Source organism: Taeniopygia guttata, chromosome Z (genome assembly GCF_048771995.1).
Source record: "Taeniopygia guttata chromosome Z, bTaeGut7.mat, whole genome shotgun sequence".
NCBI classification, from domain to species: domain Eukaryota; kingdom Metazoa; phylum Chordata; class Aves; order Passeriformes; family Estrildidae; genus Taeniopygia; species Taeniopygia guttata.
This window is the reverse complement of record NC_133063.1, coordinates 76,729,895-76,755,265: the sequence shown is the minus strand read 5'-3', so window position 1 is coordinate 76,755,265 and position 25,371 is coordinate 76,729,895. Positions and strand designations below refer to the sequence as shown.

Below are 25,371 nucleotides of genomic sequence, written 5' to 3'. Positions count from 1 at the left end.
GCTGCCAGCAATGCTAACTCTTAGCAGTCTTACTTTGGGGTTTTAATTAGAAACCAATGACAGGCATATGGCATATGGCACCTCATTCATGACAGCAGCAAGAGGCACGCGGGGCCGGGCTGTGCCTCCTGCAGCTACAAGGGCCTCCTTGCAGCCTGCCCCTGCCCAGGCTCAGGCTGCTCCGGGCTCTGCCAGGGCTCTGCTGCGGCTCCACGCCGGGCAAGGCCGGGCCCGCTCTCACCTCACACTCGCTGACAGCTCTGCACCGCAGGAGACCTTTCAGAGCACCTCTCTGATCTTTCCGCTTTCTCCGCTGAGCAAGGCTCTCCTCCAGCCAAAGACATTGCCCTTCGCGATACAAATCCAAGTGGCAGGCACCCAAATGCTCTCGAGTCACAGCTGAAGGCCTGCATCTGCACAGGATGTTTTGGCTGCCCCATTTCCCTTTGGTTTTTCCTGCAAATGCCATTGCCCTTTCTGCCTCAACTAGAAATACTACAGCTGGCCAAAAGCTGCCTAGTGGGCCATATTCCAAAGACAGTGTGGTCTGGAGAGGATGAATGAAGAAGAGCCTTCTCCCACATAAAAACCATACAAAAGAAGCCGTAAGTGTGACTTAACACCCATAAAAACCAACTGGTAATTCAGAAGGAAATGTTGAGTTTTCTGAAGGGATACGAGGGAGGGGAATCTTCCAAATGAGTTGATGTTTGAGAAACTTTATTGAATTAAAATCCTACTCTATAAACCTATACTAGAAAACTACTCAACAATCCTACTCTAGAGTCCTAGTCCACAATCCTACTCTAACTTGGTTATGGAGATAACATCTTGATTGTTACATTCTTGTCTTCTCCTTCTTCTTCTTCACTGAGTTGATGAGTGCTGCCAGGGTGGACACAGGCTCAGCTGATGTTACAAATGGATGCTGTCCACAGGAAAAAACCAACCAACCAAAATCCAAAGAACAGTGATCCATGACTTCCATGCTCAGTGCTTCACAGGCTCAATCGGGATTTCTCCGGGTCCTAGAAGAACCCAGAAAGAGGAATGAGAGGACCATCTGCTCAAGTGTCATGTGCAAGACCTGGCCCAGAATCCCACTCTTCCATTTATTCTGGTTTCTCCATCTTGCCGGGATTTTTGCCCTGCTAGTGCTCTAGAAATGGTGCTTTCTGTCCCTGGGGTTTCTTCCTTTCAAGAAGCTCCAATGACTCCCATAGGTCCCTGTCTTGGAAAGACAAGCACCGTGCTAATTTCCACAGGCACACAGAGCAGTGTCTGCCTTTCCATGCCCTGCCCCTCCTGTGTGGGATGGCACCTTCCTTCCCAGCAGGGCCAGCCGAGTGGCGCTGGGTCCTGCAGTTCCCTCTCTGCCACACAACCTGGCAGTCAGCCTGGGCCAGTTCCCCTCTGCCTGAGCGTGCCAGGCAGCAGATGGGGCTGGGACAAGTCCCTCTCAGCTGTCCCTGTTTGTGTGCCAGAAACCTCTAAGGGTGGGGTGGGGGGCACAAACCAGGGCCCCTCAGAGGCTCACAGTGAGTCCCTCACAGCCCCTCCTGCCCACAGCCAAATCTCTCCAGAGTGCTGTGCCAGGACTGGCAGCCTTGGGTTCCTCCACCACCATTTCATGTCTCTCTACAATGCGCTACTTCCATTCTTTTGCTGTTAGGTAAAACAGAACACACCACCAAATTACCAAACAGGGCAACAGGTGGGACAGGGCTCTGAGCAACCTGATCTCTTTAAAGATGTCCCTGCTCATTGCAGGACACTTGGACCAGAGGACTTCACAGAGCCCTGCCAGCCCAGCCCAGTCTAGCACTCCTCAGCATTTTCATTTGAAGAGCACCAAGTGTGGAGCTGAGGAGGAAGGGGGCTCATCTGCTGCCACGGGCCTCGCACACTGTTTCACCTCAGCCCCTTGGCATTTTACCTGCAGGAGCTCGTTGGCAGACCAGCGCCGCTCCTCGTCTCTCTGCAGGCAGCAGCTCAGGAAGTCACGCAGCCAAGCCGAGTGGAGCTCGGGCTGCCGCAGCTGTGGTGTCCCTGCTGTGGCTCTCAGGAATTTAGTCTGGAGAAAAAGGAAACACAAGGCTCCACCTGCTTCTTTCCCATCTGTAACTGCTCTCCCAGAACCCATAGTTTAATCTCTGTTCTTCAGTGGCAGTTTCTGCCCTGGCACAGACCCAGGGATGACTTTCCTTTACCAACAAAAAACCAAACTCTGGTGCAGCCACAGCTTTAACAACGTCTTGCTCATCTTGTCTTGGCAGCCAGTTTCACTGAATGACCTAGTTAGTTGGGAACTACATCAGCAAAAGCACATCTGCTCCTCTGAGGATTCACACTAGCTTGGCAGCCTTTTTGGGAGGGGGACTTTGCTATGTAAACTAATTCCAAGGTTTAGGACATGAAAGGCATCTCTGCAGTGCTTGTTGGTCCCTTCAGTTGCCATAGAACAAGACTCATCAAGTTTTTTGTCCTGTTCTTGAAAACAATGGTAATTGGAAGAAAAGAAAGGAAATCCATCAGTTTATCCCCAGGTAAGGAAAAAATCATTTACAATCTCATATTCAACACAGACACATTAAGGTCCCTGCACAAATGTATGGGGATGAAAATGCCTGCTTGGGCACACAGGAGCCACCTGCAACTCTCTCTCTCAGCAGTCTGAAAATTTCAGCTTCCCTTAGGCAGCAAAAGAAAAACTTCTCCTGCGCCGAAGATGAAGATGTGCCATCCCTGTGGACACCCTCTGCTCATTTAGCTACACAAGTCAATGCATGAATGGTAGGCCCATCCCAGAAAATGCCAGGAAACAAACAGGAGGTTTTGGGAGGCTCTCCCTCTCACCAGGCTTTGGCTTGGTGATGTGGAGAAGGTGGCTTGGGCTATGAGAGAAACACGGTCACTAAGTGTTTCAGCAACACTGCACAAGAAGCAGAAGAGACTCTGTGGCCTTTGCAGCCACATGCCCAGGTTTCAGGCATGGTTCTCAGGGAGCAGAAACTGCACAGGGGATGCAGTTCCTCACTAAAACCACTGTTTTAGAAACTTTGTTAGGTTTGGCTTTCTTTCCTTCATTTCTGGAAGGACAGCACCAATTCTAAGATGCTTGTTTCCTGTTATTGTGGCCATCTACACAGACGTTATAACCTAAAGGAAAGTATTGCCTGAGCATGGGGTTTGTTTGTATGTGGAAAGGCTTGAGTTCCACACTGATGCAACCAAAACTACAGCAGATGCTGATGTGTTGCAGGGACATTTTAAGCAGGGGACCTTGGTGGAAGTAGTTCCAGCAGATGGCAATGGGATCTTGTCCAATGGCACGCTGAACACGGGGCAGGTGAGAAAGACAAGCAGGATCAGTGTGTATTTGTTCTTTACCGTGGCAGGACTTCGACTCCTGTAAGGAACTTCCCGTTCTACCATTTCAATTCCAACAATTCCAAAAGACCATATGTCCACTTTGGGGCCATATGGTTGACGCGTCACCACTTCAGGCGCCATCCACCAAGGAGTCCCGGCTACAGAGGACGGTCTCTTCTTCTTGGGGCTGAGCTCAACAGAGATGTCAAAATCAGCTGAGGGGAAAGCAAAATACTGGTTTTATTTGAATTCTGTGCAATTAGGAAACCAAGCAAAAGAATTCCCCAGTAGAAGTTTGAGAATGTGATGTTGAATCTCCTGGACAGCTGTTCCTGCTCTGTTTCCTCAGGATGTTAGCCAAATCCCCTCATTTTTTATACTGCCTTCAGCAGTGGCTTTTGTTCTTTGGAAGCTTTAGACTTGTAGCTCCCTCCCTCTGGAAGGGACACACACAGAGCAACACCACTCTTGACTGCTTGTTCCTTCTCATACCTCTGTGCACCGTGCAACCGTGTCATCAGCTCAGAGCGGGGGGTCCCTGCACTGCCACCAGCACCATTTCTGAGGAGCTGGCAGCCACTCAAAGCAGCCCCTCACCCCACATCCCTGAATGCTGCACCTGACCAGGAATATACTGACCCAGCTTGACAGAGCCGTCGGTTCTGAGAAGGATGTTGTCGCTCTTCACATCTCGGTGGATCACATGGTTTGAGTGAAGAAAATCCAATCCTTGCAGGCACTGAGAGAGAAAACAGAAACAGGAGGGCAAAAACTAGTGATTTCATCACACCAGACAGGAAACAGAGACTCTAAAAGATTCCCATTCCCCAGGGGACTGGGGAGTAATGGCACAACACAGTGCCATTGAGAGGAAGAGTTGCTGCTCCAACACTTGCAGAGCAGGACCTTTCTAAGGAAAGGCATGTCACCTTTTGAAAGTGCAAGAGCACCTGCTCTTGTAGACTGTCCCCTGCAAACCAGCCAGGATGACTGCTGCTGCAGTGGTGTGCTCAGAAGCAAAGAGCATTTTGGCTGCACTACTATGGTTTTTAGCTGAGGACTGAGAGAAAGGAGTCTCTTTTTTTCTTAGCTGTGCATTTCAAATCCTGCTACCAGCACCTTGCTTCTACAAGCAATGAATGCAGTGAAGACAGGCAAAAGTTTAGGGAGGAAACATGGAGAACAGCAGACACAAGAGGCAGAGTGAGAATAGAGCAGCAGGAGATAAGAGTACAAGAACTGAGTACAGTGAGTGCAGGGCACTCCAGGCATTTCACTGGAGATGCTTTTACCTGCCCATAGCGTACCAGCAACACAGAAGCAAAGCCTGGCACATGAAACCTCTCCTGTTCTGAGCCCCTGTTTCCCAGACAATCCTGCCCAAACCCTCGGAAGCACAGGTGGGCTTGCTGACCTCCCGACTGATGGCTGCTATCTCGGTTTCAGTCAGGAAGATCTTGCTGATGACATCCCACAGAGTGCCTCCGTCCATGTACTCCATGACCAGCCAGAGTTCCTCACCCAGAAGGTAGCTGAAGGAAAGAAACAAGGACGTGAAGATAAACATGTATGGTAAGGTTGATTTTTTGCTTCCGGGCCTCTTGTTTCCAAGGCCCTTTGTGACAAGGACAGAATAAAAGGAATAGACATTCCCTCTCGGCTGTGCTTTGTTTGCAATCTGTGCAGCCTCAGGGAGAAAGGCACAGCTGTGAAAAAGGAGATGTCTTAGATGGCCAGCAAGTGAAAAGTGAAGTTTAGTAAGAGCCCAGATAAAATCCTGTCACAAATGCTGTTTCTGGAAATAAGCACCTAGTCTTCCTGGCATGCATAACAATGGAAAAGAGGGGCAACAATCCAAGGGAAATCCACTTTAGGATGGTTCATCATTCAGCATTGAAGAAACTTTAAAAAATCAATCCCAATGAATGTGGAGGCAGTGAATTTAGAAGGTATTAACTTTGTAAGATACAGCTGATCCAGGTTTTGAATAATTTTGGAATAATTTTCAAACTACATGTTCCAGGGAATACTCATGCAGGCAAGATGCACTCTCTTCTCATCCATTGGAGATGAGCAGAGAAATATTAATACATAATAATTAACAGCTCTACTTTCTAGAAGTGACCAAAGTGGATTTTTAACCTCTCATGTGTGTGGTATGTACGTGCATATTCACGGGATAAGACCATGGCCACTCACCTATCTAAGTAATTCACAACACTGGGACTCCTATGCTTCTTCATGATTTCGATTTCATTAACAGCTAGTTGCTTTCTCTGCCATCCGTTAAGTCTTATTTTCTTTATGGCCACCTAAAATGACACTGAAAATCAGTAACTTGAGAAGTTGGTGGCACGAGATCACAAGGCACATGGAGCGAGTGATTTTGCAATGACACAGCCAAGCTGTGCCAAACTACCTTGTGATTAGGCATTGCAGTAATTAGGAACTGACATTGCAACAGCCCATTTCTCTGCTCCCTTGGGGGCCAGTTACAGGACACGTGGCCACTGAGGTTTTGCCGTGTCCACTTGGTAACAGTGGTATCTCAGCTATCACCCACAAACCTCTGAGCCCACTCCCTGCTGCTTTGTATGGGATTCAGAAGAAGTAATCCATGCCTTAATACTCTGTGGCTAATCCAGGGCTATGGGCAGGGCTTAGGGCTTCTAGGGACGCCTTGCAGATCTCTCCCTATGTGCAGTTCCCAAGTGCAGCACTGCAGGTGTCTGAGGAGCTACCGGTAACTCTCAGATGCATTTGCTGGCAACCAGAAGTGAGAATTCAGGACTCTGAAGCTGTCGCCCCAAAGAGCAGTGAGATGCTCTAAGGCACCACCTTTGCTTTAGCAATTGAGAGCGAGTGAGCACATCCTTCTCTGAAATGAACTGCTGCCCTGCGTGCCTTCCTTCTGGCAGCTGAGAAGGACAAAGACTGTCCCCAATGTATTTTGCAGGCTGGTACCAGTCTGTGTTTCTTTTGCCTCTTCAGCACAGCTCTCCCCAAAGCTCTGGCCACAGCTGCTCACACCAGATGGGAAAGCCTTTGAGTGCAGCAAAGTCTGCAGGGGATGTTGGCATTTACCTCTCCTCCCGTGGCTTTGTTGAGTGCTCTAACCACAGATCCAAAATGCCTAGAAACAAAACAGAAGCAGAGAAGGGAGAAGCTGTTTATTTCTTAAGAGTGAAAGCTGCCCAACACAGGAGATCTCTGCTGTAAATGACTAAAACCTGCAGGATGCAGGGGGACTCTGCCAGAAGGCAGATGATGTATTTTCCTCTCAAGTGCATGGGCAGTGCCTGGGCCGGTTGCAGAAGCGTTGGGATTTACTGCCTCAGCTCCTAAAGGAATTGATTCTTTCATCTTGGGTTTCAGTTTCTAAACTCTGTGGTTCCTATCCTGACCATGGAGTATTTCCTTCCACTAATCATGGGAAAGAAATGTTCCTGGGAACTGTTATCTCATAGCTTTGATAGGGGCTAGGTTGTCCTTTCAGGCAAGCAAGATTCTTCTTTGTTCATTGGTGTGTCAGTGTGATTTTGAGACATACAAAAATACTGAAGAAATTAACACAGAGCTTTCCCACACTTGAGAGACAAGGAAATCTTCCAGGTCCTGTTCCTTGATGTAGGCAAGACCTCAGCAGCATGGAGATGTCTCTGACAATGCCTTCTGAGCACACTCACAAGTTCTGAGCAGCACTGAAGAGATGGGACAATCGATCTCCAGTGTCTGAACATGTTTGCAGCTGACCTGACTTCACATTGGATAGATATTCCAGTGGAACACGTGATATACCAGTGATATACCAGAAAAACACCTGGCCTGTGGTTGTGTAGATGCATGTGTGGCTGGACTCACCCCTTGCCAATATATTCCATTTCAGTGTATTTCATCTTGGGATCTTCCGTGTTCACCATTTTCCCTGAGGGAAACAAAATGCAAGATGCTCACTTCAAAGCAGAGATCCCAGCTTCCAGGAGATACAAAAGGCAGCCCCAGTGTCTGGGGACGGTCAGCTGGTTAGCAACAACAGCAACAGCAACAGCAACAAGACAGGCAGCCCTGCAGTGCAGATGGCTGGCACAGAGACTGATTTTGTAGAGTCCATGGAAGAGTTCTCTTGACAGGAAACAAAGCACAGGGAGATGCATTCCCAGGAGTGGAGCACAACTTCTCCAGCTTTCAGCCAAAAGATTGCCAAAACAATGCCTTTCCAATTGTAAACCAGAGCAGCTCATGCTATAACCAACCCCGATGGGGCTTTCAGCATCGGGACCCTCACCCTTTATGAGCAGGCTGAGCTCACAGACACCCCTCTCGGGGCTAAGGAAGGCTCCAGCCTCTGCAGTCCCACCAGCCCTCAGGGACAGGGTAGCTACCACAAGAAGGCTGGCAAAGGCCAAGCATGAGCACTGACAAGCAATGGGAAGAAGCCACAGGCAGCCTGAGCCTGTACAAACTGTTGCCCCCATTCAGGACACAACAGGATGGGCTTTGAGATCAGACACACCGAGGTGCAGATCAATGCCCTTTTTGTCCCAACAGGTGATGGTAGACACACAATCCACTGGGCTCTGCTCTCAGCCCCACCAGGTCTTATCTGAGAGCTCAGCACTGGCAGCTGTTATGGGCAAGAAGCAGATTCATTGGGCTGTGCTGCAGAATCCCAGAGGACTTGTGTTTTCCTAGAGACGGAGCTGAGCAGGGCTCGGGCCAATGGTTAGGATTCTAACAGTCATTGGAAAGAGTGGGGAAGGTACGAAAAAGTGCCATGGATCTGAGGAATATACCATGGATGGGCTGGAGGCTGTCTCCTGAGAAATGCCTGCAGTACAGTTTTATCTGATCACTCCACTTCAATGTGTCTCTTGGACACATCTTTAGAAGCATAAAACTAGGATATGAAATACAGATTGTTATAAAAGTATCTGTTTCTTTTCTTTGGGGGCACACGGAAAACACCTCCTGCTCTCTATTTATCCTGTAACCTAATGTTCTTTCACAGTAGTTCTTATTGACAAAAATATAGCATTCTCATGAAAAGAAACTGTAGATGTAGTAGTGGTAACATAAAAATGTCATAAAAATGACATCAATAAGAGATGTGGGGCAGAAGGGCTCCTTCAGGATGGAGATAAACCAACTCCACCAAAAAGCCCCACAACAAAACAAACAAAACCAAACCCCCCCCCCCAAAAAAAAAAACCCACACAAAAAAAACCAAACCAGAAAAAATAAACAAGCCCACCCCCCTAAAAAAAATTTTCCAACAAAAAAGACAAAACTCCAACAGTAAATTTCTGTGAAGATTTTTTGATCTGATGACTGGTTGGAGGTCAGGAGTCTAAGGGGAATTTAGAAAGCTAAAAATTCTCTTTGGTTTGGCCACTAGCATGCAGGACTTGCCTAGATCACTTGCTGGGTTACAGCCTTCTGCTGATGCAAGAAAAATCCCTGCTTCAGCCATTAGCCGAGAGGGAAGCTCAGGCAAACCCAAGCCAGTTCAAGCTGCCTTCAGAGGCAGCAGGAACACCCAGAGCGCTCTCTCGCTGCCCCGGAGCACAGCACTTCCTCTGGGGAGTCCTAAATGGCCCTGTGACACCAAACTCAGGAGGCACATTTGGTACAGCTCTGCTGACACCTGCACACAATCCACTGACCCTCAGACAAGAAATACACCAGACGTACACAGCATACGCAGGTACTGCTCTTCAGTCTCCTGGTTCTCAAAAACCATGTGGAGGGAGATGAAGGAGCTGAGAAGAAGGAGATCAACCATGGCCGAGATCGAGTTCACAGGTTCCACATCATAGCTTCCTTGAAGTAATGCTCCTGCGGCACGAGGATTGGGACCAGAGCCTGTGCAGACATACTGAAACTGCCACACTTTTTGAGGAGGAAGAAGTTCCTGTGCCTCAGGACAAACTTGGGGATTTTCACGGCCAGTCGGTTCCTGCAGGTCTTTGGAGGCTGCCCGGTGGGATGTCAACACATGCACCTCAAGTCAAACAGAACAAAGCAGTCAGAGACTACAGCTTATCCCTCTCAGCCAAGAGCCACAGATTGTGGGGAAAGGGAAAGAACAGATTTACAAGGAATACAGACAGCTTGGAAAAGACTGGCATCCCACAGATTCCTGGACAGAACAATCATCTCCTTGCAGCTTAGCAAAAGCCAAAAGAGACTGTACAAGTGAAGAACTACTCCAGAAAAATGCAGAACACTTCCACAACCCAAACACAGCTTTCCACAAAGGGAAAACAGACAAACAAAGCCCTGGCACCTGCATCACTGCCACGTGTGCCCCTGGCCAGGGCACTGCAGAAGCCCAGAGATCGAGCTTCACGGAACTGAGCAGCCAGAAGCTCAGCCAGACCCCCAGCTCTGCAGTGCCTCAAAGTGACAGGTCAAAGGCCAATTTCTAGCTGGAGTCCACTGCCTGCAGGAAATGGCTACATCCTGCAGGACTCCAGCACTCAGAATCTTCAGCCAGCAGCAGCAAGAGCTGGCTGGTCAGAAACTTGCATCTCTGCCTTGCACTAAAGACAGCACCACCCACAACTGGCACTTACTGTCTTGGGTCGATCTGGCACAGCTGCAGGCTTGTGGTCATCTTGCTCCTTTTGCTGCTCTTTGCCTTCTTCTCCTGGAGCAGAGGGAGCCAGGGCAGAGACCGCTGTTCCTTCTGCCATCTGCGGCAAGAGAGAAGCATGATGGACAGGCCGTTACCTCTCATTTATAACCTCGTTTCTCCTCAGATCCACAACCACCTCTTCAAAGGAGAAATCATCGCCTTTGTTGGCAATGGGATTCTAAATCACTCCAACCAGATTAAAATGGGCTAAATAGCAGAATCCTATTTGATGTACTCTATGAATTTGATAGTCCTCCCTGGCTGCCATCAGCAAGCAATGGTGCCTCTGCACAACAACGGGGCTTTTAGCTCTTTAAAGACCTGAAATGGAAAAGTAGGAAATAGCCAGATAGGCATTTGCTTTGCTGCAGCAGATATGAAAAAGTCAAACTGGATCAGAATCCCACCCTGTGGGGGACAAAAAGGGCAGGAAAGTTTGTGCAGAAGCAGCTTTGCTTGCTGGAAAGAAAGAAAATGGGCAGGGCTTCTCCTCCTAGCAAAGCAACAAACCGCAAAGTAACAAACCACAAATCAAAAGTGTCCCCTCCTCTGGTGGCTAAAGCATTTGGAGGCAGTGAGGGAAGGTTTTGCAGGGAAACAGCCCTTGTAGTGAGCACTGTCATGTATGGATTTATGGAAGTGTGCCTGAAGGTCCCTCAAAAGGCTCCCTCGGTGCCTCCTCCTTGGCCTTGTGCTCCACACCCTTCCATAGCTCCCATGTCCTTCTCTGCACACGCTCCAGCCCCTCAAGGACTTTCTGCTTCAGAGGGGCCCACACATGGACACAGCACTCCCAGCTATGGCCACAGCGCTGCCCAGCCCAGGGGGACGGTCACTGCCCTGCTCCTGCTGCCCCACTGCTGCTGACACGGGCCAGGATGCCCTTGGCCTTCTTGGCCACCTGGCCAGGCGCTGGCCAACGTTCAGCGGCTCTTGACTGCCCAGCCACAGAGTTGCCCATTGGACTAAAAATACAGCATCTACCACTTCAAGATGTCCTTCCTCTTCTGAGCAACACAAGACTGCAGTCAAGGACTTGCAGCTTCATGCGAGCCTCCAGGTTCCAATGCACTTTACAAAGCTGCAGTCTACACCAAAAAATGCATCCACAGAACCTTGCTCCTTCGGCTTTTCGTGTTACAAGAGGGCTTCACAACTATGCACTTTATTTCTTTGGTCAGATGGGACAAGAGCGGCCCCGACAGATTCATGGACAACCCACTCATTTCCTTGCAGCATATGGAAAACCCAAAAGAAAGCTGAGCTAAAGAAACTGTGAAGAATTACTCAAGTGAAGAATTACTCAAGAAATCTGCCGACCCGTTTTACGACCCAAACACACGTTTCCACAAAGGGAAAGCAAACAAACCAAGCCCTGAGACCTCCAGCACTACCTCGTGCTCCCTTGGCCTGGGCCTGCAGAAGCCCAAGAGACAGAGCTTCACTGAGTTGAGCAGCCACACCCTCACCCTGAGGCAACAGGCTTTGGTGCCTAAACATGACAGGTCCAAGGCAAATTTCTAGCTGGAGGTCACTGCCTGCAGGAAATCGCTGGGTCCTGGCAGGACTCCAGCACTCAGCATCCTCGGCCAGCAACAGCAAGAGCTGGCTGGTCAGAAACTTCAGCTCTGCCTTGCACTAAACACAGCACCAACCACAACAGGCACTTACCGGCTCAGAAGATTCAGGCTCAGGTGTGACCAGTGATGGAGCCTCGCGGTCATACTCCTCAATTTTTTCCTCTTCGGCTTCACCAGGAGGAGAGGGAGCCAGGGCAGACACTGTTGTTTCCTCTGTCATCTGTGGCAAGAGAGAAGCATGAGGGACAGGCTGTTGCCTATCATTTATAACTTCCTATATTCTCACATCTACCACCATTTCTTCCAAGGAAAATTGGGAAACTCCAATTGCAATGGGATTCCAATGAGCTCTCATGGTATTAAAATTTGTTAATCCACCTGTACTGCAAATTGCTCTGAAATAAATATTCCAGCCTCCCTTCTATCAGGTAGCAATGATCTCTTTGTAACTGACTTTTTAAGTTTTGAAAGCTCTGAAACGCAAAAGCGAAACTTGCAGCTCTGCCTTACACTAACGACAGCACCACCCACAAGTGGCACTTACTGGCTCAGAAGATTCAGGCTCTGCTGTGACCCCTGATGGAGCCTCACGGTCATACTGCTCAATTTGGTCCTCTTTGTATTCTTCTCTAGGAGCAGAGGTGGCTGGGGCAGACACTGATGCTGGTTTTGTGCTCTGGGGCAAGAGAGAAACATGAGGGACAAGCCGTTACCTCCTTCCTTCTCACATCTACCACCATATCATCCAAGGAGAAAGCATAAAAATTCAGTGTAAAAGGATTCTAAGCAACACAGATCAAATTAAAACGGGCCAATTCAACAGAACTATATATGGATATGAAGCTGATATTCTTCCCTGGTTGCCATCAGCAAGCAATGTTGTATCTGCAAGACAGAGCTTTTAGCTTTTGAGAGCTTAGAAATGGAAAAGTAAGAAAGAGTCATCTATGCCTTTGCTTTTGCTGCTGCAGACATGGAAGCCTACAACTGGATCAGAATCTCATCCAGTGCTGGAAAAGAGCAGGAAACGTTGTGAAGAAGCATCTGTGCTTGTTGGATAATGAGAAAATCAACAGGGCTTTTCCTCTACTAAACCAGCAAAAGAAAAACACAACAAACAATAAGCAGGGAGTCTCTCCGACACCAGCGTCTAAAGCACTGGGATGCAGTGAGGGTATGTTTGGCAGGGAAATGGCACTTGTGGTGAGCACTGTCATGTATGGATCTATGGAAGTGTGCCTGAAGGTCTCTCAACAGCCTCCCATTGTCCCGGCTGAAACACCCTGAGCACCTCCTCCTTGGCTCTGCGCTCCACACCCTTCCCCAGCTCCCGTGTCCTTCTCTGCACATGCTCCAGCCCCTCAAGGACTTCCTGCTTCAGAGGGGCCCACAAGTGTTTATGAATATAAAAGCGTAAAAAACTTTCTAAAGTGTAAGAAGTCTTTAGAATGTAGACATACTTTTGAGAAATGTTGGGAAATTTTAAAATAATAAGCAAAATCAGGATCATAAAATCAGGATCTAAATCATTAAGGAAAATTTAAAAATTTATAAAGCTGAGACCAAGAGTTGCAATAGTAATAAACTACTAAGGAACCAAGCTGAGACTTCTTTGAGCAGAAAGCCCAGAACTGTGTCTAGAAACCAAGATAGATTTCTCTCAGTGCTCAGTTGCTGCAACAATAATCTGCCTAGTTCAGAACATGATGTAGCAACGTCTGATTAGAAAAAGAAAGGGAATATCTTTTGGAAAAAAAAGAGATTTTAAGTTTTTAAAGGAAGAAATTTTAGCCATGCCAGTCTCTTATGGGAGGGATAATAGTAGGCCTATGTATTAATCACTCTCACATTATAACATCGAAGAGTGAAATCAAAGTTGAAGGAAAGCAGAATTAACTCTCTTTATTTTAATTATGTGTTTTTTTACTCTTATGAACTCATGCCAACTGATTGTCGCGTTGTGGCAAGTCTGATTTTAACTAATTCACAATTTATGTTATGAGAACTCCAGCAGAAGATACCTATTAAGGTTTTATGGGAAAAATATGTTAGTAGTACATATGAAAAATTTTCAGAAGCTAAGTTGTCTAGCAAACTGCCATATGATAAACCAGAAACACAAACTTTGTTCCTAGGTCAGTGTTGAGAGATATTAAACAAGCTGCAAGAAAAACTTTAATTTCGGTCAAATCAACAAGTACTCCTCTTAAAGCATATTTGACCATGACACAAAGAACAAATGAATCATACATTTTTAGATAAGTTAATACAAGCTGTTGAAAGACAATGCCCTGATAAAGCAGCTCATTCTTATATTCTCCAAAACCTAGCATTTGTAAATGCGAATGATGATTGCAAAAAAATTATTTCTACATTACCCAAACAGCCTCCAACTGTTACTCAAATGCTTTCAGCTTACAGTAAAATTAGCACTCCACAGTATCTTGCTACAGTACAAGCTAATGTCCCTAGAGAGCAAATTACTAAATCTCATGATTCACTAAGAAACAAATTTTAAAAACCAATTGAAGAACAAACAAAACTTTTTGAAAAAACTCTTGCTGCTGTTCAATGAACCTTTAATAAAAAGTCCTGCTTCAGATGTGAGAAGCCTAGTCATGTGATAAAGAATTACCCTGATCCAATAATAAAATCTGAAGTACCTTCTGTTTGTCCTCAATATCAAAAAGGGAAACATTATGCAAAAAATTGTCATTCTAAATTTGATATAGATAGTAATCCGCTACCGTTAAACTCCAAGCAAAGCATGACCCACTGTGCGGTGAAACAAGTAATAGCAACCCAGAATCCAGGGAATTTTCCCCCTTAGCCTTCACTAGGAGACCTCAAAGCCAAACACAATATCTACCTTTACCACCAGTACCACAAGACGTTCCTTCCTATTACCTCCAAGGACAAAACTGGAGTTAGCAAACTCAAAATTAATATGGTTTTTGAAAAATTTCTGTTATGAATGTATACCTACAGGTCTGATTAACAAATCACAACAAAGACAAGAATTTTTAATTATTATAGCTAAAGACAACAATACAAGTCTTAGACTATTAATTTTTCCAGTTATCATTTCAGTAAACGACAATCATTGCTTTACCTATAGACATATTCAAACAAAATGTATCTCAACAAAATGCTTTGTTAACCAATCAAATGGTGTACCAAGGTGATCCAGATGTGATTTCCACTCCAATGCTACATGTCTTCTAAGTAGAGCATACTTAGAAGCATGTTCTAAACCAACCAGAACTGACTTGTGGCCTAACTCATCGTGGTAGAACAATTTATGTTACAGGCATACCAGATACGGTGCAGATGTCTCAGTAATTTCTCTCCTGTTTTAGCCCATAACTAACACTTAATATCACCTATGAGAACACTCACAAGGATCAGAAGAACTACTGTTTGTTTAGAAAGCGAATCCATGATTACTATTACAAGTCTTGAAAGGAAGACAGCTGCTGTACGTCCCTCTCTATCAATAATTCCTAGAAACTGGCCTCTCGTCATCATCGATATAAAAGACTGCTTCTTCAACATACCACTTCATCCTGAAGATGCCCCAAGATTTGCCTTCTCAGTTCCAGTCATCAAGCAAAGAAAGCCAATGCAAAGATATCACTAGAAATCTTTACCACAAGGGATGAAGAATTCTCTAACAATTTAACAATATTTTGTCACACAGGTACTGTGTACAACTTGACAGAAGCATCCACAATCCACGATTCTACACTACATAGATGATCTACTCATTGCAGCACCAACACAGACAAAGATAAAACAAACTTGTGACAGCGCTGTTACTGAGATCCAAAAGACTGAACTAGAATTTCTACATCTAAGATACAAGAAATCCCACCCTAAAAATATCTAAGATAGAAGATAACAAAACAAACAATTTCACCCCAAAAGATACAACTTCAAGTCAACATCAACACTTTGCAAGATTTACAGCAACTTTTAACAGAAATTAACAAGATGAAACCTATTTTGAAAATTACCAACGATGAACTTGCTCCGCTTTTTGATCTACTGAGAGAAAACTTTGACATTAAATCTCCCAAGATTTTAACACCTGAAGCTCAACTCAGCATAACAAGTCACAAAAACTTTCCAAAGAAGACAAGCCCATCATTATGCTCCAAAGAAACCTTTCTTCCTGACTGCTTTGAGACAGAAGCTACAACTTTATAGCCTCATTTTCCAATGAGATCCATCTGAGAAAGATCCATTATTAATAGCAGAATAAGTTTTTCTTCCCTACAAGTCTCCAAAAACAGTTTCTACAACCCTAGAGATAAATAATAGCACAAATTGTAATTAAGGTCAAAGCAAGACTATTAACCTTAACAGGCAAAGACTTTACAGTTCTATATTTACCTTTAAATACAGATTATTTAGATTAGACATTACAAAATTCAGATGATCTAGAAAATGCATTGTTAAGTTTTTCAGGTGTTTGTTCCATTCATTATCCAAGTCACAAATTATTACAAACAAAATTGAGTTTCAAAAAAAGCCCTTGCTAAGTGAAGTGCCTTGAAGTAATACAACGCTCTTCACTAATAAGTCAAGAAAAACATAAATCAGTAACTGTATAGTTAAATCAAACAACAAAAAATTAGAAATCGAATATTCCAATAGTAGAAAGTTCTCCTCAAGTAGTTCAACTAGCTGCTGTTGTTAAAGCTTTTCAGCTATTTTCAAAGCCTTTCAATTTAATTACAGATTCTACCTATGTTACTAATGTAAGTAAAAAAATAGTTTTAAAAAATATTAGTAATAATAATTTATATTGCTAGCTTTCGTGTCTTCATAAAATTTTACAACACAGAACTAACCTATATTTTATTTCTCATATTAAAGCTCATTCATCTTTACCAAGATGTTTAGCAAAAAGAAATACAAGAACAAATAAACGGACCATAGTTATCTCAAACACATTACCAAACATTTTTGAGCACACAAAATTGAGTCATACCTTTTTTCATCAAAATGCACAAGCACTTGTACACTTGTTTCGTATCTCTAAATCCCAAGCTAAAGCTATCATTACAGTTACCCTGATTGTCAGCTTGTGCAAACCCCTGTTTCTACAACAACTGTTAATCCACAAAGTTTAAAAAATCTACAATTATAACAAACATCACTAAACACCCTTCTTTTGAGAGATTTAAAAATATTCAGGTTTCAGTAGATTCACTATCAAGTACAGATTTTACCTCTATCCACACAAGAGAACAAGTAATCGTACCTATCAACATTTTTTACAAACATTTACTTCATTACGTGTACCCCAAAAAAAAACAATAGCCCCACATATCTATCTCAAAAAGTAGCAACATTCCTAATAAATTAAAATGTTCATCACACCTTTAGTATTCCCCACTCCCCCACAAATCAAACAACTGTTAAAAAGACACATCACACATTAAAACACATTTAGATCAACAGAAGAGGGGAGCAGAAGTAATACCACAGATAAAATTAAGTAAAGCTTTATGTGTTAAAAATTTTTAAACGGTTCTTTTGCAGAACTAGATCTACCAATTTTTAAGCATTTTAAAAATAACACACAAGCAAAACTAAAAAGAAAATCCTCCTGTTTTAATTAAAAGCCTTGAAACAAGACAAATTAAAAGTCCTTTCCAATTAATACCTTAAAGCAAAGAGTATACTTGTATTTCTACAAGTACTAGAAAAGCAAAGTGAATTCCAATAAAGAATGCCAAACCATACAACACACCAAAACACACTAACAAACCCAAAAGTCAAAAAGCAAACACACAAACGTAAGCTAAACAGAGACTACAAGTCACGCCGAGTGTTCCTATGTCACCTGCAGAATCTGCAAACTTCAATTTAATGATAATGATAAATGTGTAAAGAGCTTGTTCCGTTGAGCTCTTTTAACAAAAACATAAAAAAGAAGGATTTATTATTATCATTAGATTCTAAAAAATTAACATTCTAAACTCTCCAAAAAATGCAGTTTAAAAGTTAAAATATATAGAAAATTCTTTTAACAAAGAGTAACTCAACAAAAAAGATATGAAAGAAAATCAGTTCACTTTATGTTTTCTAACTTTGCTTACTTTTTATAATGTAAATTTTCCTATACAACAACCAAAACCAAATGTCTAAGTCACATTAACCAAAGCTACAAGATCAGATACCATATGTATGTCTCACTCAAATCCAAAAAAGCCTTTTTCAACCTGTTTAGTTAGGGTACCACTAAAAAATTAGCCAATACCTATATAACATGATCCTTTAACAAAAAAGTGACTTAATAACAAACCAAGTGAAATTGCTAATAGGAACCATCCCACATAGGATTAAAGTCTCTAGAACAAACAACTCCTCAAAACAAGTTCAGAACCCCAAGAATTAAAGATCCTTAGTTCCTGAACAATAAATTTCTGTGTCACATTTTCAAGAAACAATTACCAAAAAAAATAATTCTCCAAAATACAATGTTATTCACTCTTACTACGAATATAAAAATTTAAGTTTTCAGTGCAATTACTCATACACTGTAGATAAAAATCTAAAGTTAACCAATAGCCACAGAAATTACCAAAATGTTATTAGTTCATTTGTAGAAATAAAAGATAGCAAAACATTCCATCATACTCTAAAGACAAACCATGTAACATTAGCACACTCACTGTAATAACACCCAGTACTAAAACAGTTTCAAAAAAGACAAGAAAAAAGATCTATTCATATATACCTATACCCAAAAGATTACAATAGTAATTTCAGTCTGTTAAAAAAACACAAAATATTTCAACAAGCTTCTTTTTACCTACAATTGCTTCAGAAACAACATTAAGACAAATAGGTAAGATTAAATATTAACTAAACAAACAAACAAATACCACATCCAGTGCACTCAGTAACATGCTGACATCAGCAGTGTCCAACAAACTCCAAAATCAAACAACCATTAATTTCCTTTTCTAACACAAAAACAGAGTTGTAAAGAATTCAAAAGAATGTGTTACATAAATTTGTCTAATCATTCTAAATCCATTCACAAAAACATACAAACACTTAAAAACTTAACATCTACAATTAAAAATAAAGAAACATAGTTAAACAATTGATTCAGTAAGTAGAGCTTAACTCCTTAATCAAAACAACTTTACAAGTTAAGTAAAATCTTGTTATTATAATATTAATATTAATTCCTTATTCCCTTCATTATTCACAACACATTACAAACTCATCAAAAAGTTTTTATTGTCCAAAAGAAAAATACAAAAGAAAAGTTACAAACAATGCACAAAACCTCACCAAAACTAATTAAAGTCACTCAAAAATTTACCCTTTACATTGAGACCTTAAAAAAGTCAAAATTTATAAATTTATCAGAACCTAATACAGATACTATACCTCACTTTACCCAACATTAATAATGCTTTAACTTAAAATTATAGAGCTTAAAACAAACAAAACCAAAAGTACCTTCATACAAAAAGTTTATAACTTTTTTCCTAAATGAATAAATATAGGCAGTAGTAAAGCTATATAACACAAAGTAATAAATAAGTGACGAGTCAAAAATAGTTTACTTAAAAAGAGAGGGGGAATTGTAGGGATATATAAAAGGTAAAAAACTTTAGAAAGTGCAAAAAGGCCCCAGAAAGTAGACATAAAGCTGAAAAAGGCTGGGAAATTTCAAAACCTTCTCCTGGGAAGCTAGGAAAATAAGAACCAAGTGAATACATTTATATTTATCATAAGGAACAAGAAAGAACAAGAACTTAGTGATAGTTTGAGATGTCAAAAGTTCTAGATATATGCTTTGCAAAAATAGAAAAAGTTTCAATCTTATATAATGAATTATTGTATATTGTTTGAGGTTCATAGAAGTCCTTCTGTTAATGTTAAACCCACATGGGTCCTTTTCTTATTGGTTAGAGTATAATGACTCTGCACCTTTTCTTTTATGCTACTGGTTCAAAGAATATGTAGAAAAAGGCTTTGCATAAACTGCCATCTTGTCTTTGATCTAGATGTGCATGGATGTTCGTTTGTCTGTGTCTCTTGCTTTTTGCTTGTATGATACAGACATAATAAATCCTAAGTCTGCAGCCAGTCCGGGTCCCATCCTGTTCTGTGAGACGCAGACCGATCGGGCAGAAAGTGGACACAGCACTCCCAGCTATGGCCGCAGCGCTGCCCAGCCCAGGGGGACGGTCACTGCCCTGCTCCTGCTGCCCCACTGCTGCTGACACGGGCCAGGATGCCCTTGGCCTTCTTGGCCACCTGGCCAGGCGCTGGCCCACCTTCAGCTGCTCTTGGCCGGCACCCCTGCGTCCTTTTGGCCCATGCAGCTGCCCAGCCACAAAGCTGCCCATTTGACTGCAAATACAGCATTAAATTGTCCTTCTAATTCTACAACCACATCTTCTAAGGAAGTATCATGAAGGTTTATAGGGATAGAAATCTAAGTTGCTGTGACTTCAATTAAAATGGGTTTATTCAACTCTGCAGGAAGTTGCTCTCTCTTAAGTATTCATCCCTGTCTGGTGTCATCAAGCAATGTTCTCTCTGCAAAACTGAGTTTGTAGGTCTTCAAGGCTCTGAGTTGGAAATTAGGAAATATCCAGCTATGCCTTTGTATTTGTTGCTGAAGGCATGAAAATGGATTTTCTTCCAGCCTGCGTGCCCGGCCCTCTACAGCCTACTGGTTCTGGCTAAGCACACAGCTTACTCTACAATTGCTAAACAGCACAAACCTGAAATGTTCCTTTCTCACTCACCTTAGGACCAGCACCGCTGATTACATGCATCAGGTGACCTGTAGTGGGCAAGGGAAAACAAACCAGATGCTGTGAGAAAATTGCCTGGGCTGGTGAATCCCACAGAACAATCACCGCAAACAAAGAGTATTTTCCGTTTCACAACATCCCTCCAGGAGACACATTTCGTTCACACAACTAGCAAGAGATCCAGATAGTATTCTTGGGCGTGCCTACCCTTTGGCCTGTTTAGCCATTAAATGGATACAAACACGATCAAGAAAATGCAAATTCTTTGCTAACGCTCAATGCTCCTCTTCTACCAAACGCATAGCACATCTTTTTAAAATCCTCTCCTTTTGGTACCTTTTTTTTTTTTAAATCAGTTGCATGCACAACTTCTCATTAACTTGCTGGAGACAGTTGCCCAGAAAAGCTGCCCCAAAATTCCACTATGATATGGCAGCTCTATTGTGACACAGCACAGCAGCAGCTCCAGGGTCCAGGAGCAGACACTCACTGCTTTGGAGTTTGCACTTCCTTGCAAAGGGAATCACTATTTAACACTCAGTCAAGGGTCAAGTTAGACAGTCAACTCCTTTCATGAAAAAATGTAGAAAGAAAGAAGCTTTCCCTGAATTCTGGGAAATACTGCAGAGTTATTAGAAGGCCTTCCAAGAAGGTCTCCAGTTTAAATTTTCAAAGCTGTCTTGCTTGTCCCAGCAAACTGAGGAAATGACAGACTCTGCTGCCTCAGACTCTCCCGGGGAGGGAACAGAACCCCTGCAGGTTCCCTTGCAAATGCTGCCCTGTGGCGACAGAAATCCCCTTGTAGCTGAACTCCTTGACAGGAGCTTTACCAAACCAGTGGCACGCTAGTGCTCTTTCTGTTTCAAAATAACTCAGGCACTAAGAAAGAGCAGGAAGACATACAAAAGCCACGTTCGGGTACACCCCGGGAAAACCTCAACTTACGTGTCAGGTTAGTGAGGTAATAGCTGGAATAACAAACGCCGTAAGCTCCAATAGCTACAGCAACAACCTTCTCAATCATTGTAGCACTGCTGTGCAGATTTGCTCCACCATCAGAAAAATCAAGGCTCTTGTCTGTGGGCAGCTCCCACTGACAAACGCCTCAAGCAGGAGGATGCTCCTGCCCTGAGCGAGCCCTTGAGCTGCTCTGACACTGAGGCCTTCCGTGCACCAAGACAACCTTCTGATGCCACCATGACCACATGGCAACCATGCCCTGACATCACAATGCAAGCACTCTATATTGGCCTGTGAATTTAGGCAGAGCAATAACCAACCTTCCCTACAGCAAACGCAAAATAGCTGGGGAAGTTCTCCTCTGTCACAAAGCAGCACAAATTCCTTTCATGGGCCAAACAAACCCTGTTGTTCAAGGGATCCAAGAGTAACTCCAGGAGTGCACCAAGCACCTACAGCCTGTACCCGAACTGAGCACTCAGATGGGAACCAAGCTAAGGAAACCAGACCAAGAATATGGCCCAAAGCATTGCACATCGGAGACACAACCCTCACTTTTATAAATTTAAAGGTTTATTAAATCTTAACAAAGGACTGAATAAGGAAAACTTGCAGCACTGGGAGTCTCTATGAACATTACATAGAGCAGCTCATCTATCAAATGGTTGCTCTGCCTTTTATACCCTTCATCCCGCCAAAGTTTTGCCAAAGTTTTGCCATCCACTGGTGGAGATTCCTTTCTTACCTCTTGACTGGAGGTCAGGTGTTGTTACTCCACACCTCCTGGTCACAAGCCGGCCCTCCCCAAAAGCCCTGACTACCAAGGCTATTGCAAGGGGGAGGGGAAATAGGACTATGGGAGCCTATATTACAATAACATCACTATACATTTTTATATCCACATAATATCTACCTCTTAACAGTGAGAGCCAACTGTTACATTACTCATCTATAGCACACAGAACCAGGAGAGAAGGCACTGTTGGCATAACAGCTGAAACAATTCCTAGCACATCTCCCACATATTTGCATGTTTATTGGATACGCCCAGGGCTCCTGAGGATGTACATCTCTGCCTTTATTCCCCTTTGGAAGCAGTCAAACTGGCAGCACCTGCCCACCAGCAGGAGCTGCTCCGAGCTGGGAACACGACTGGTGGTGCTGATTTCCAGAGGCTTCTGTGTCCCAGGAGAAGATAAGGAAAGAGCGGATTGAGAGGTGCTGGCGCTGCTGCTGCTCTGTGCCAGAGAGCCCCGGCTGGGCAGGGCACGGCGCTGCAGGCTCTTTCTCCTGCCAGAGCTGGGCACACCTGGGAACAAGGCATGGCAACTTGTGGGAAACCAAAGGCTTTGTGGGGGCTGCATTGCTCAGCACACAGCCAGGCCATCTGTGACACAGACTTCTGGCGCATAAAAAGATAAAGGAGAGGCAAATAGCTGGGAAAGGTTTCATTTTGACCTTTCTTACCTGTTCACAGAAGTTGCCAAAATGAAAGTTACAGAGCAGGGCCTGATCCCTGCTGCCAGCTCAGGATTGGAAAGGAGGCATTCATTTATTTCAGTACTCGGTGCATAGGGAATCACTCCCCTAACACCTGCACACCCAGCAATCTCACTTATTAGTTTGTATCCATGGAACTAAGACATATTCAATACTTTGCTGAAACTCGCAGGCTAAACATTACTCCAAATTATTTGACATATTTAAATAATTTCTCTGAATTTATTGACATCAGAATAGGAGTAGGAGTATCCTGTAGGTCCCTGGTGGTCGTTGCCACAGGTTCAGGAGGAGACCCATGCACAAAAGAATCTAAGACACAACTGGGCTTGCCAAGCAAATGTATTCCATTAGTTGCAGTAGCAAATAATACCAACCCCTGGATTCCCAAAAATCCGCTGAGCAAGAGAAGGAGATGGAGTGTGGTGCTCGGCAACAGGGGCAGGTAGGCAGTGCACTTCCAGGACATGCCCTGGATCAAAATGGTGTGCACGTCATCCTTCTCACCCCTCCAGCCCAGAGCCAGGCCTTATACCTCCTGCTCAGGAGTGGAATTTTCCCAGTTACAGCATCAGCTCACACATGGCTGGCATGTGAGATAAGGCCAGGATGGCTCCAGATACCAAGGCCATGCCAACAACGGCTCCATTATGCATTGCTCCCATTTCAAACCTTAACTGCCCACCGATTGACCCATACATTGTTTCTCTTTCAAGGGTCCTTTTCCCACCCATTAAACAATACACTTTTCTTCATTGTCTTGTCAACCTGCTCAAACACGGATCAAATATGGCAGGGCCTGGAACATGACTCTGGTTCCTGACACAGTCATTTGAAAACTATTCCATTCCTCAAATTCTCCTTTGCTGGTCAAGAGCCTCTTGAAAACATATCTTCCCTTTGAATGCATTCCAGCTACCTTCTTAGCAGGACCACTCTCTTTATTCTCAAGGCTAAAATAGCACTTGCACACATTAGGCACTGCAGTGGGGCAATACAGGGTTCAACACTGCCTGTTAAAGCTAAAGGGATTCACAAGCTTAAGCCCTATTGAATACACTTAATACTTCTCCTTGCTGTACTGGGAATCAACACAAGCATTTCATCAATACACCCTTCAAGTGCTCTTGCTGAGTGAAGCCACATTGCAGTGTCAATACAGCAGCCAGGACTCAGTTTTTGCATGCAGGGAAAGCCAATTCTTTATTCACACAACTCATTTTTACAGCATTTTCACAGACCTCATGTTCAACTCCAATTTCCTGGTTGTTTTCTTGCCACATAATTCACTGCTTAGGTGTTTTTGGGTGAATTTGCTAAGACTCTTTTACTCAGGTGTTTACAATTTTCCTTTGTGGACTCCCATTGGACAGATTTCCTGATTATTACAGATGCAAACAGTTTTCTTCCCACAAGAGCTTGTTGTGCTAACTGCAGTCATGATTTTTCACATGGGAAGTTAGCTAGCTGCACGTAGAAGACACAACAGGCCAGCTGCTCATTTTTAGCAGAGTAAGGCCTGATTTTATAAGGCCTTTCTCTGACAATACCCCTAACCTGTGTGCAACACATTATGACTTTCTTTCACAAATTAAGGAAGAAAACACAGACTGCCTACCGAAATTTTCCTGCTCTCATCCAACCAGTTCATGACTCAAACAAAACCCTCAGGCGCATCCCCGATTCCCTCTCTCCCAGCAGCTCCGAGCTGCGGCGTGGCACAGCGCTTGCTGTGTGCCAGAGAGCACAAAGCAGGCTGGCCTGCTGGCCCTGAATATTTCTGCAAAGCACTCTGCAGGTCACATCTTTGCTGTGGCTCAGTGCAGAAGTGCGGGGTTGCAGGCGCTGCCTCCCAGAGCTGTGTGAGGCACTGGCTCCTGCAGCCGTGAGCTGACGAGCTGTCCCTGCCTCCCGCTGGCCCATGGTCCCCTGGCACAAGCGCCGTGCCTGAAGGACGCTGCCCTGTGCTCCAGCCTGCCGAGCAGCCCGGCTCCTGCCCCGGTGCCCAGAGTGCTGCACACACTGCTGACCTTTGCCAGGAGTCGCAGGGCAGCCGGCACAAGAGTGGGAATGCTGAGCCAGGCCACCGGCCCTCGGCTGCCCTTGGCCTTTCTCTCCTCGGGGCAGACTCCAGAGGGCCAATGCCTCCAGGCTGGGCTGTGCCCAGCAGGGCTCCGCTTCCCCTCGGGAGCAGCCGGCTGCGCTTGGCCTCTGAGAGCGGAGGATGTGCCCGCTGCCAGCAAGAGGCACGCAGGGCCGGGCTGTGCCTCCTGCAGCTACAAGGGCCTCCTTGCAGCCTGCCCCTGCCCAGGCTCAGGCTGCTCCGGGCTCTGCCAGGGCTCTGCTGCAGCTCCACGCCGGGCAAGGCCGGGCCCGCTCTCACCTCACACTCGCTGACAGCTCTGCACCGCAGGAGACCTTTCAGAGCACCTCTCTGATCTTTCTGCTTTCTCCACTGAGCAAGGCTCTCCTCCAGCCAAAGACATTGCCCTTCGCGATACAAATCCAAGTGGCAGGCACCCAA

General features: G+C 44.5%; 1 protein-coding gene across 2 annotated transcripts; it reads right to left on the bottom strand.

Moving 5' to 3' along the window:
• Positions 1 to 703: 703 nt before the first annotated feature.
• On the bottom strand, positions 704 to 21,521 carry LOC116807241 (serine/threonine-protein kinase PAK 3-like). Of its 2 annotated transcripts, none has more exons than XM_072922606.1 (14): positions 21,333 to 21,521; positions 20,379 to 20,416; positions 12,134 to 12,265; positions 11,681 to 11,809; positions 9,948 to 10,067; positions 9,064 to 9,373; positions 7,234 to 7,297; positions 6,457 to 6,505; positions 5,572 to 5,684; positions 4,787 to 4,904; positions 4,012 to 4,111; positions 3,391 to 3,587; positions 1,937 to 2,074; positions 704 to 1,028 (listed from the first exon to the last, which is right to left on the bottom strand). In XM_072922606.1, exons 1-14 carry the CDS (start codon positions 21,409 to 21,411, stop codon positions 999 to 1,001), a joined length of 1,617 nt encoding a protein of 538 aa, XP_072778707.1. In that variant the 5' UTR covers positions 21,412 to 21,521; the 3' UTR covers positions 704 to 998. The 2 variants fall into 2 exon arrangements, with proteins under 2 accessions (XP_072778707.1, XP_072778705.1); XM_072922604.1 differs by having other exon boundaries at positions 704 to 928.
• Between the last annotated feature and the right edge of the window lie 3,850 nt (positions 21,522 to 25,371).

Bases quoted from the DNA above. Each gene is read 5' to 3' on its own strand.
- LOC116807241 (XM_072922604.1), bottom strand. From the start codon at position 21,411: ATGATTGAGAAGGTTGTTGCTGTAGCTATTGGAGCTTACGGCGTTTGT. The intron at 10,068-11,680 runs GTAAGTGCCTGT...CTCTTGCCGCAG, and splicing joins AGCCTGAATCTTCTGAGCCG to ATGGCAGAAGGAACAGCGGT. The intron at 7,298-9,063 runs GTACGTCTGGTG...TGTTTCCCTCAG, and splicing joins GCAGTACCTGCGTATGCTGT to GGAAAATGGTGAACACGGAA.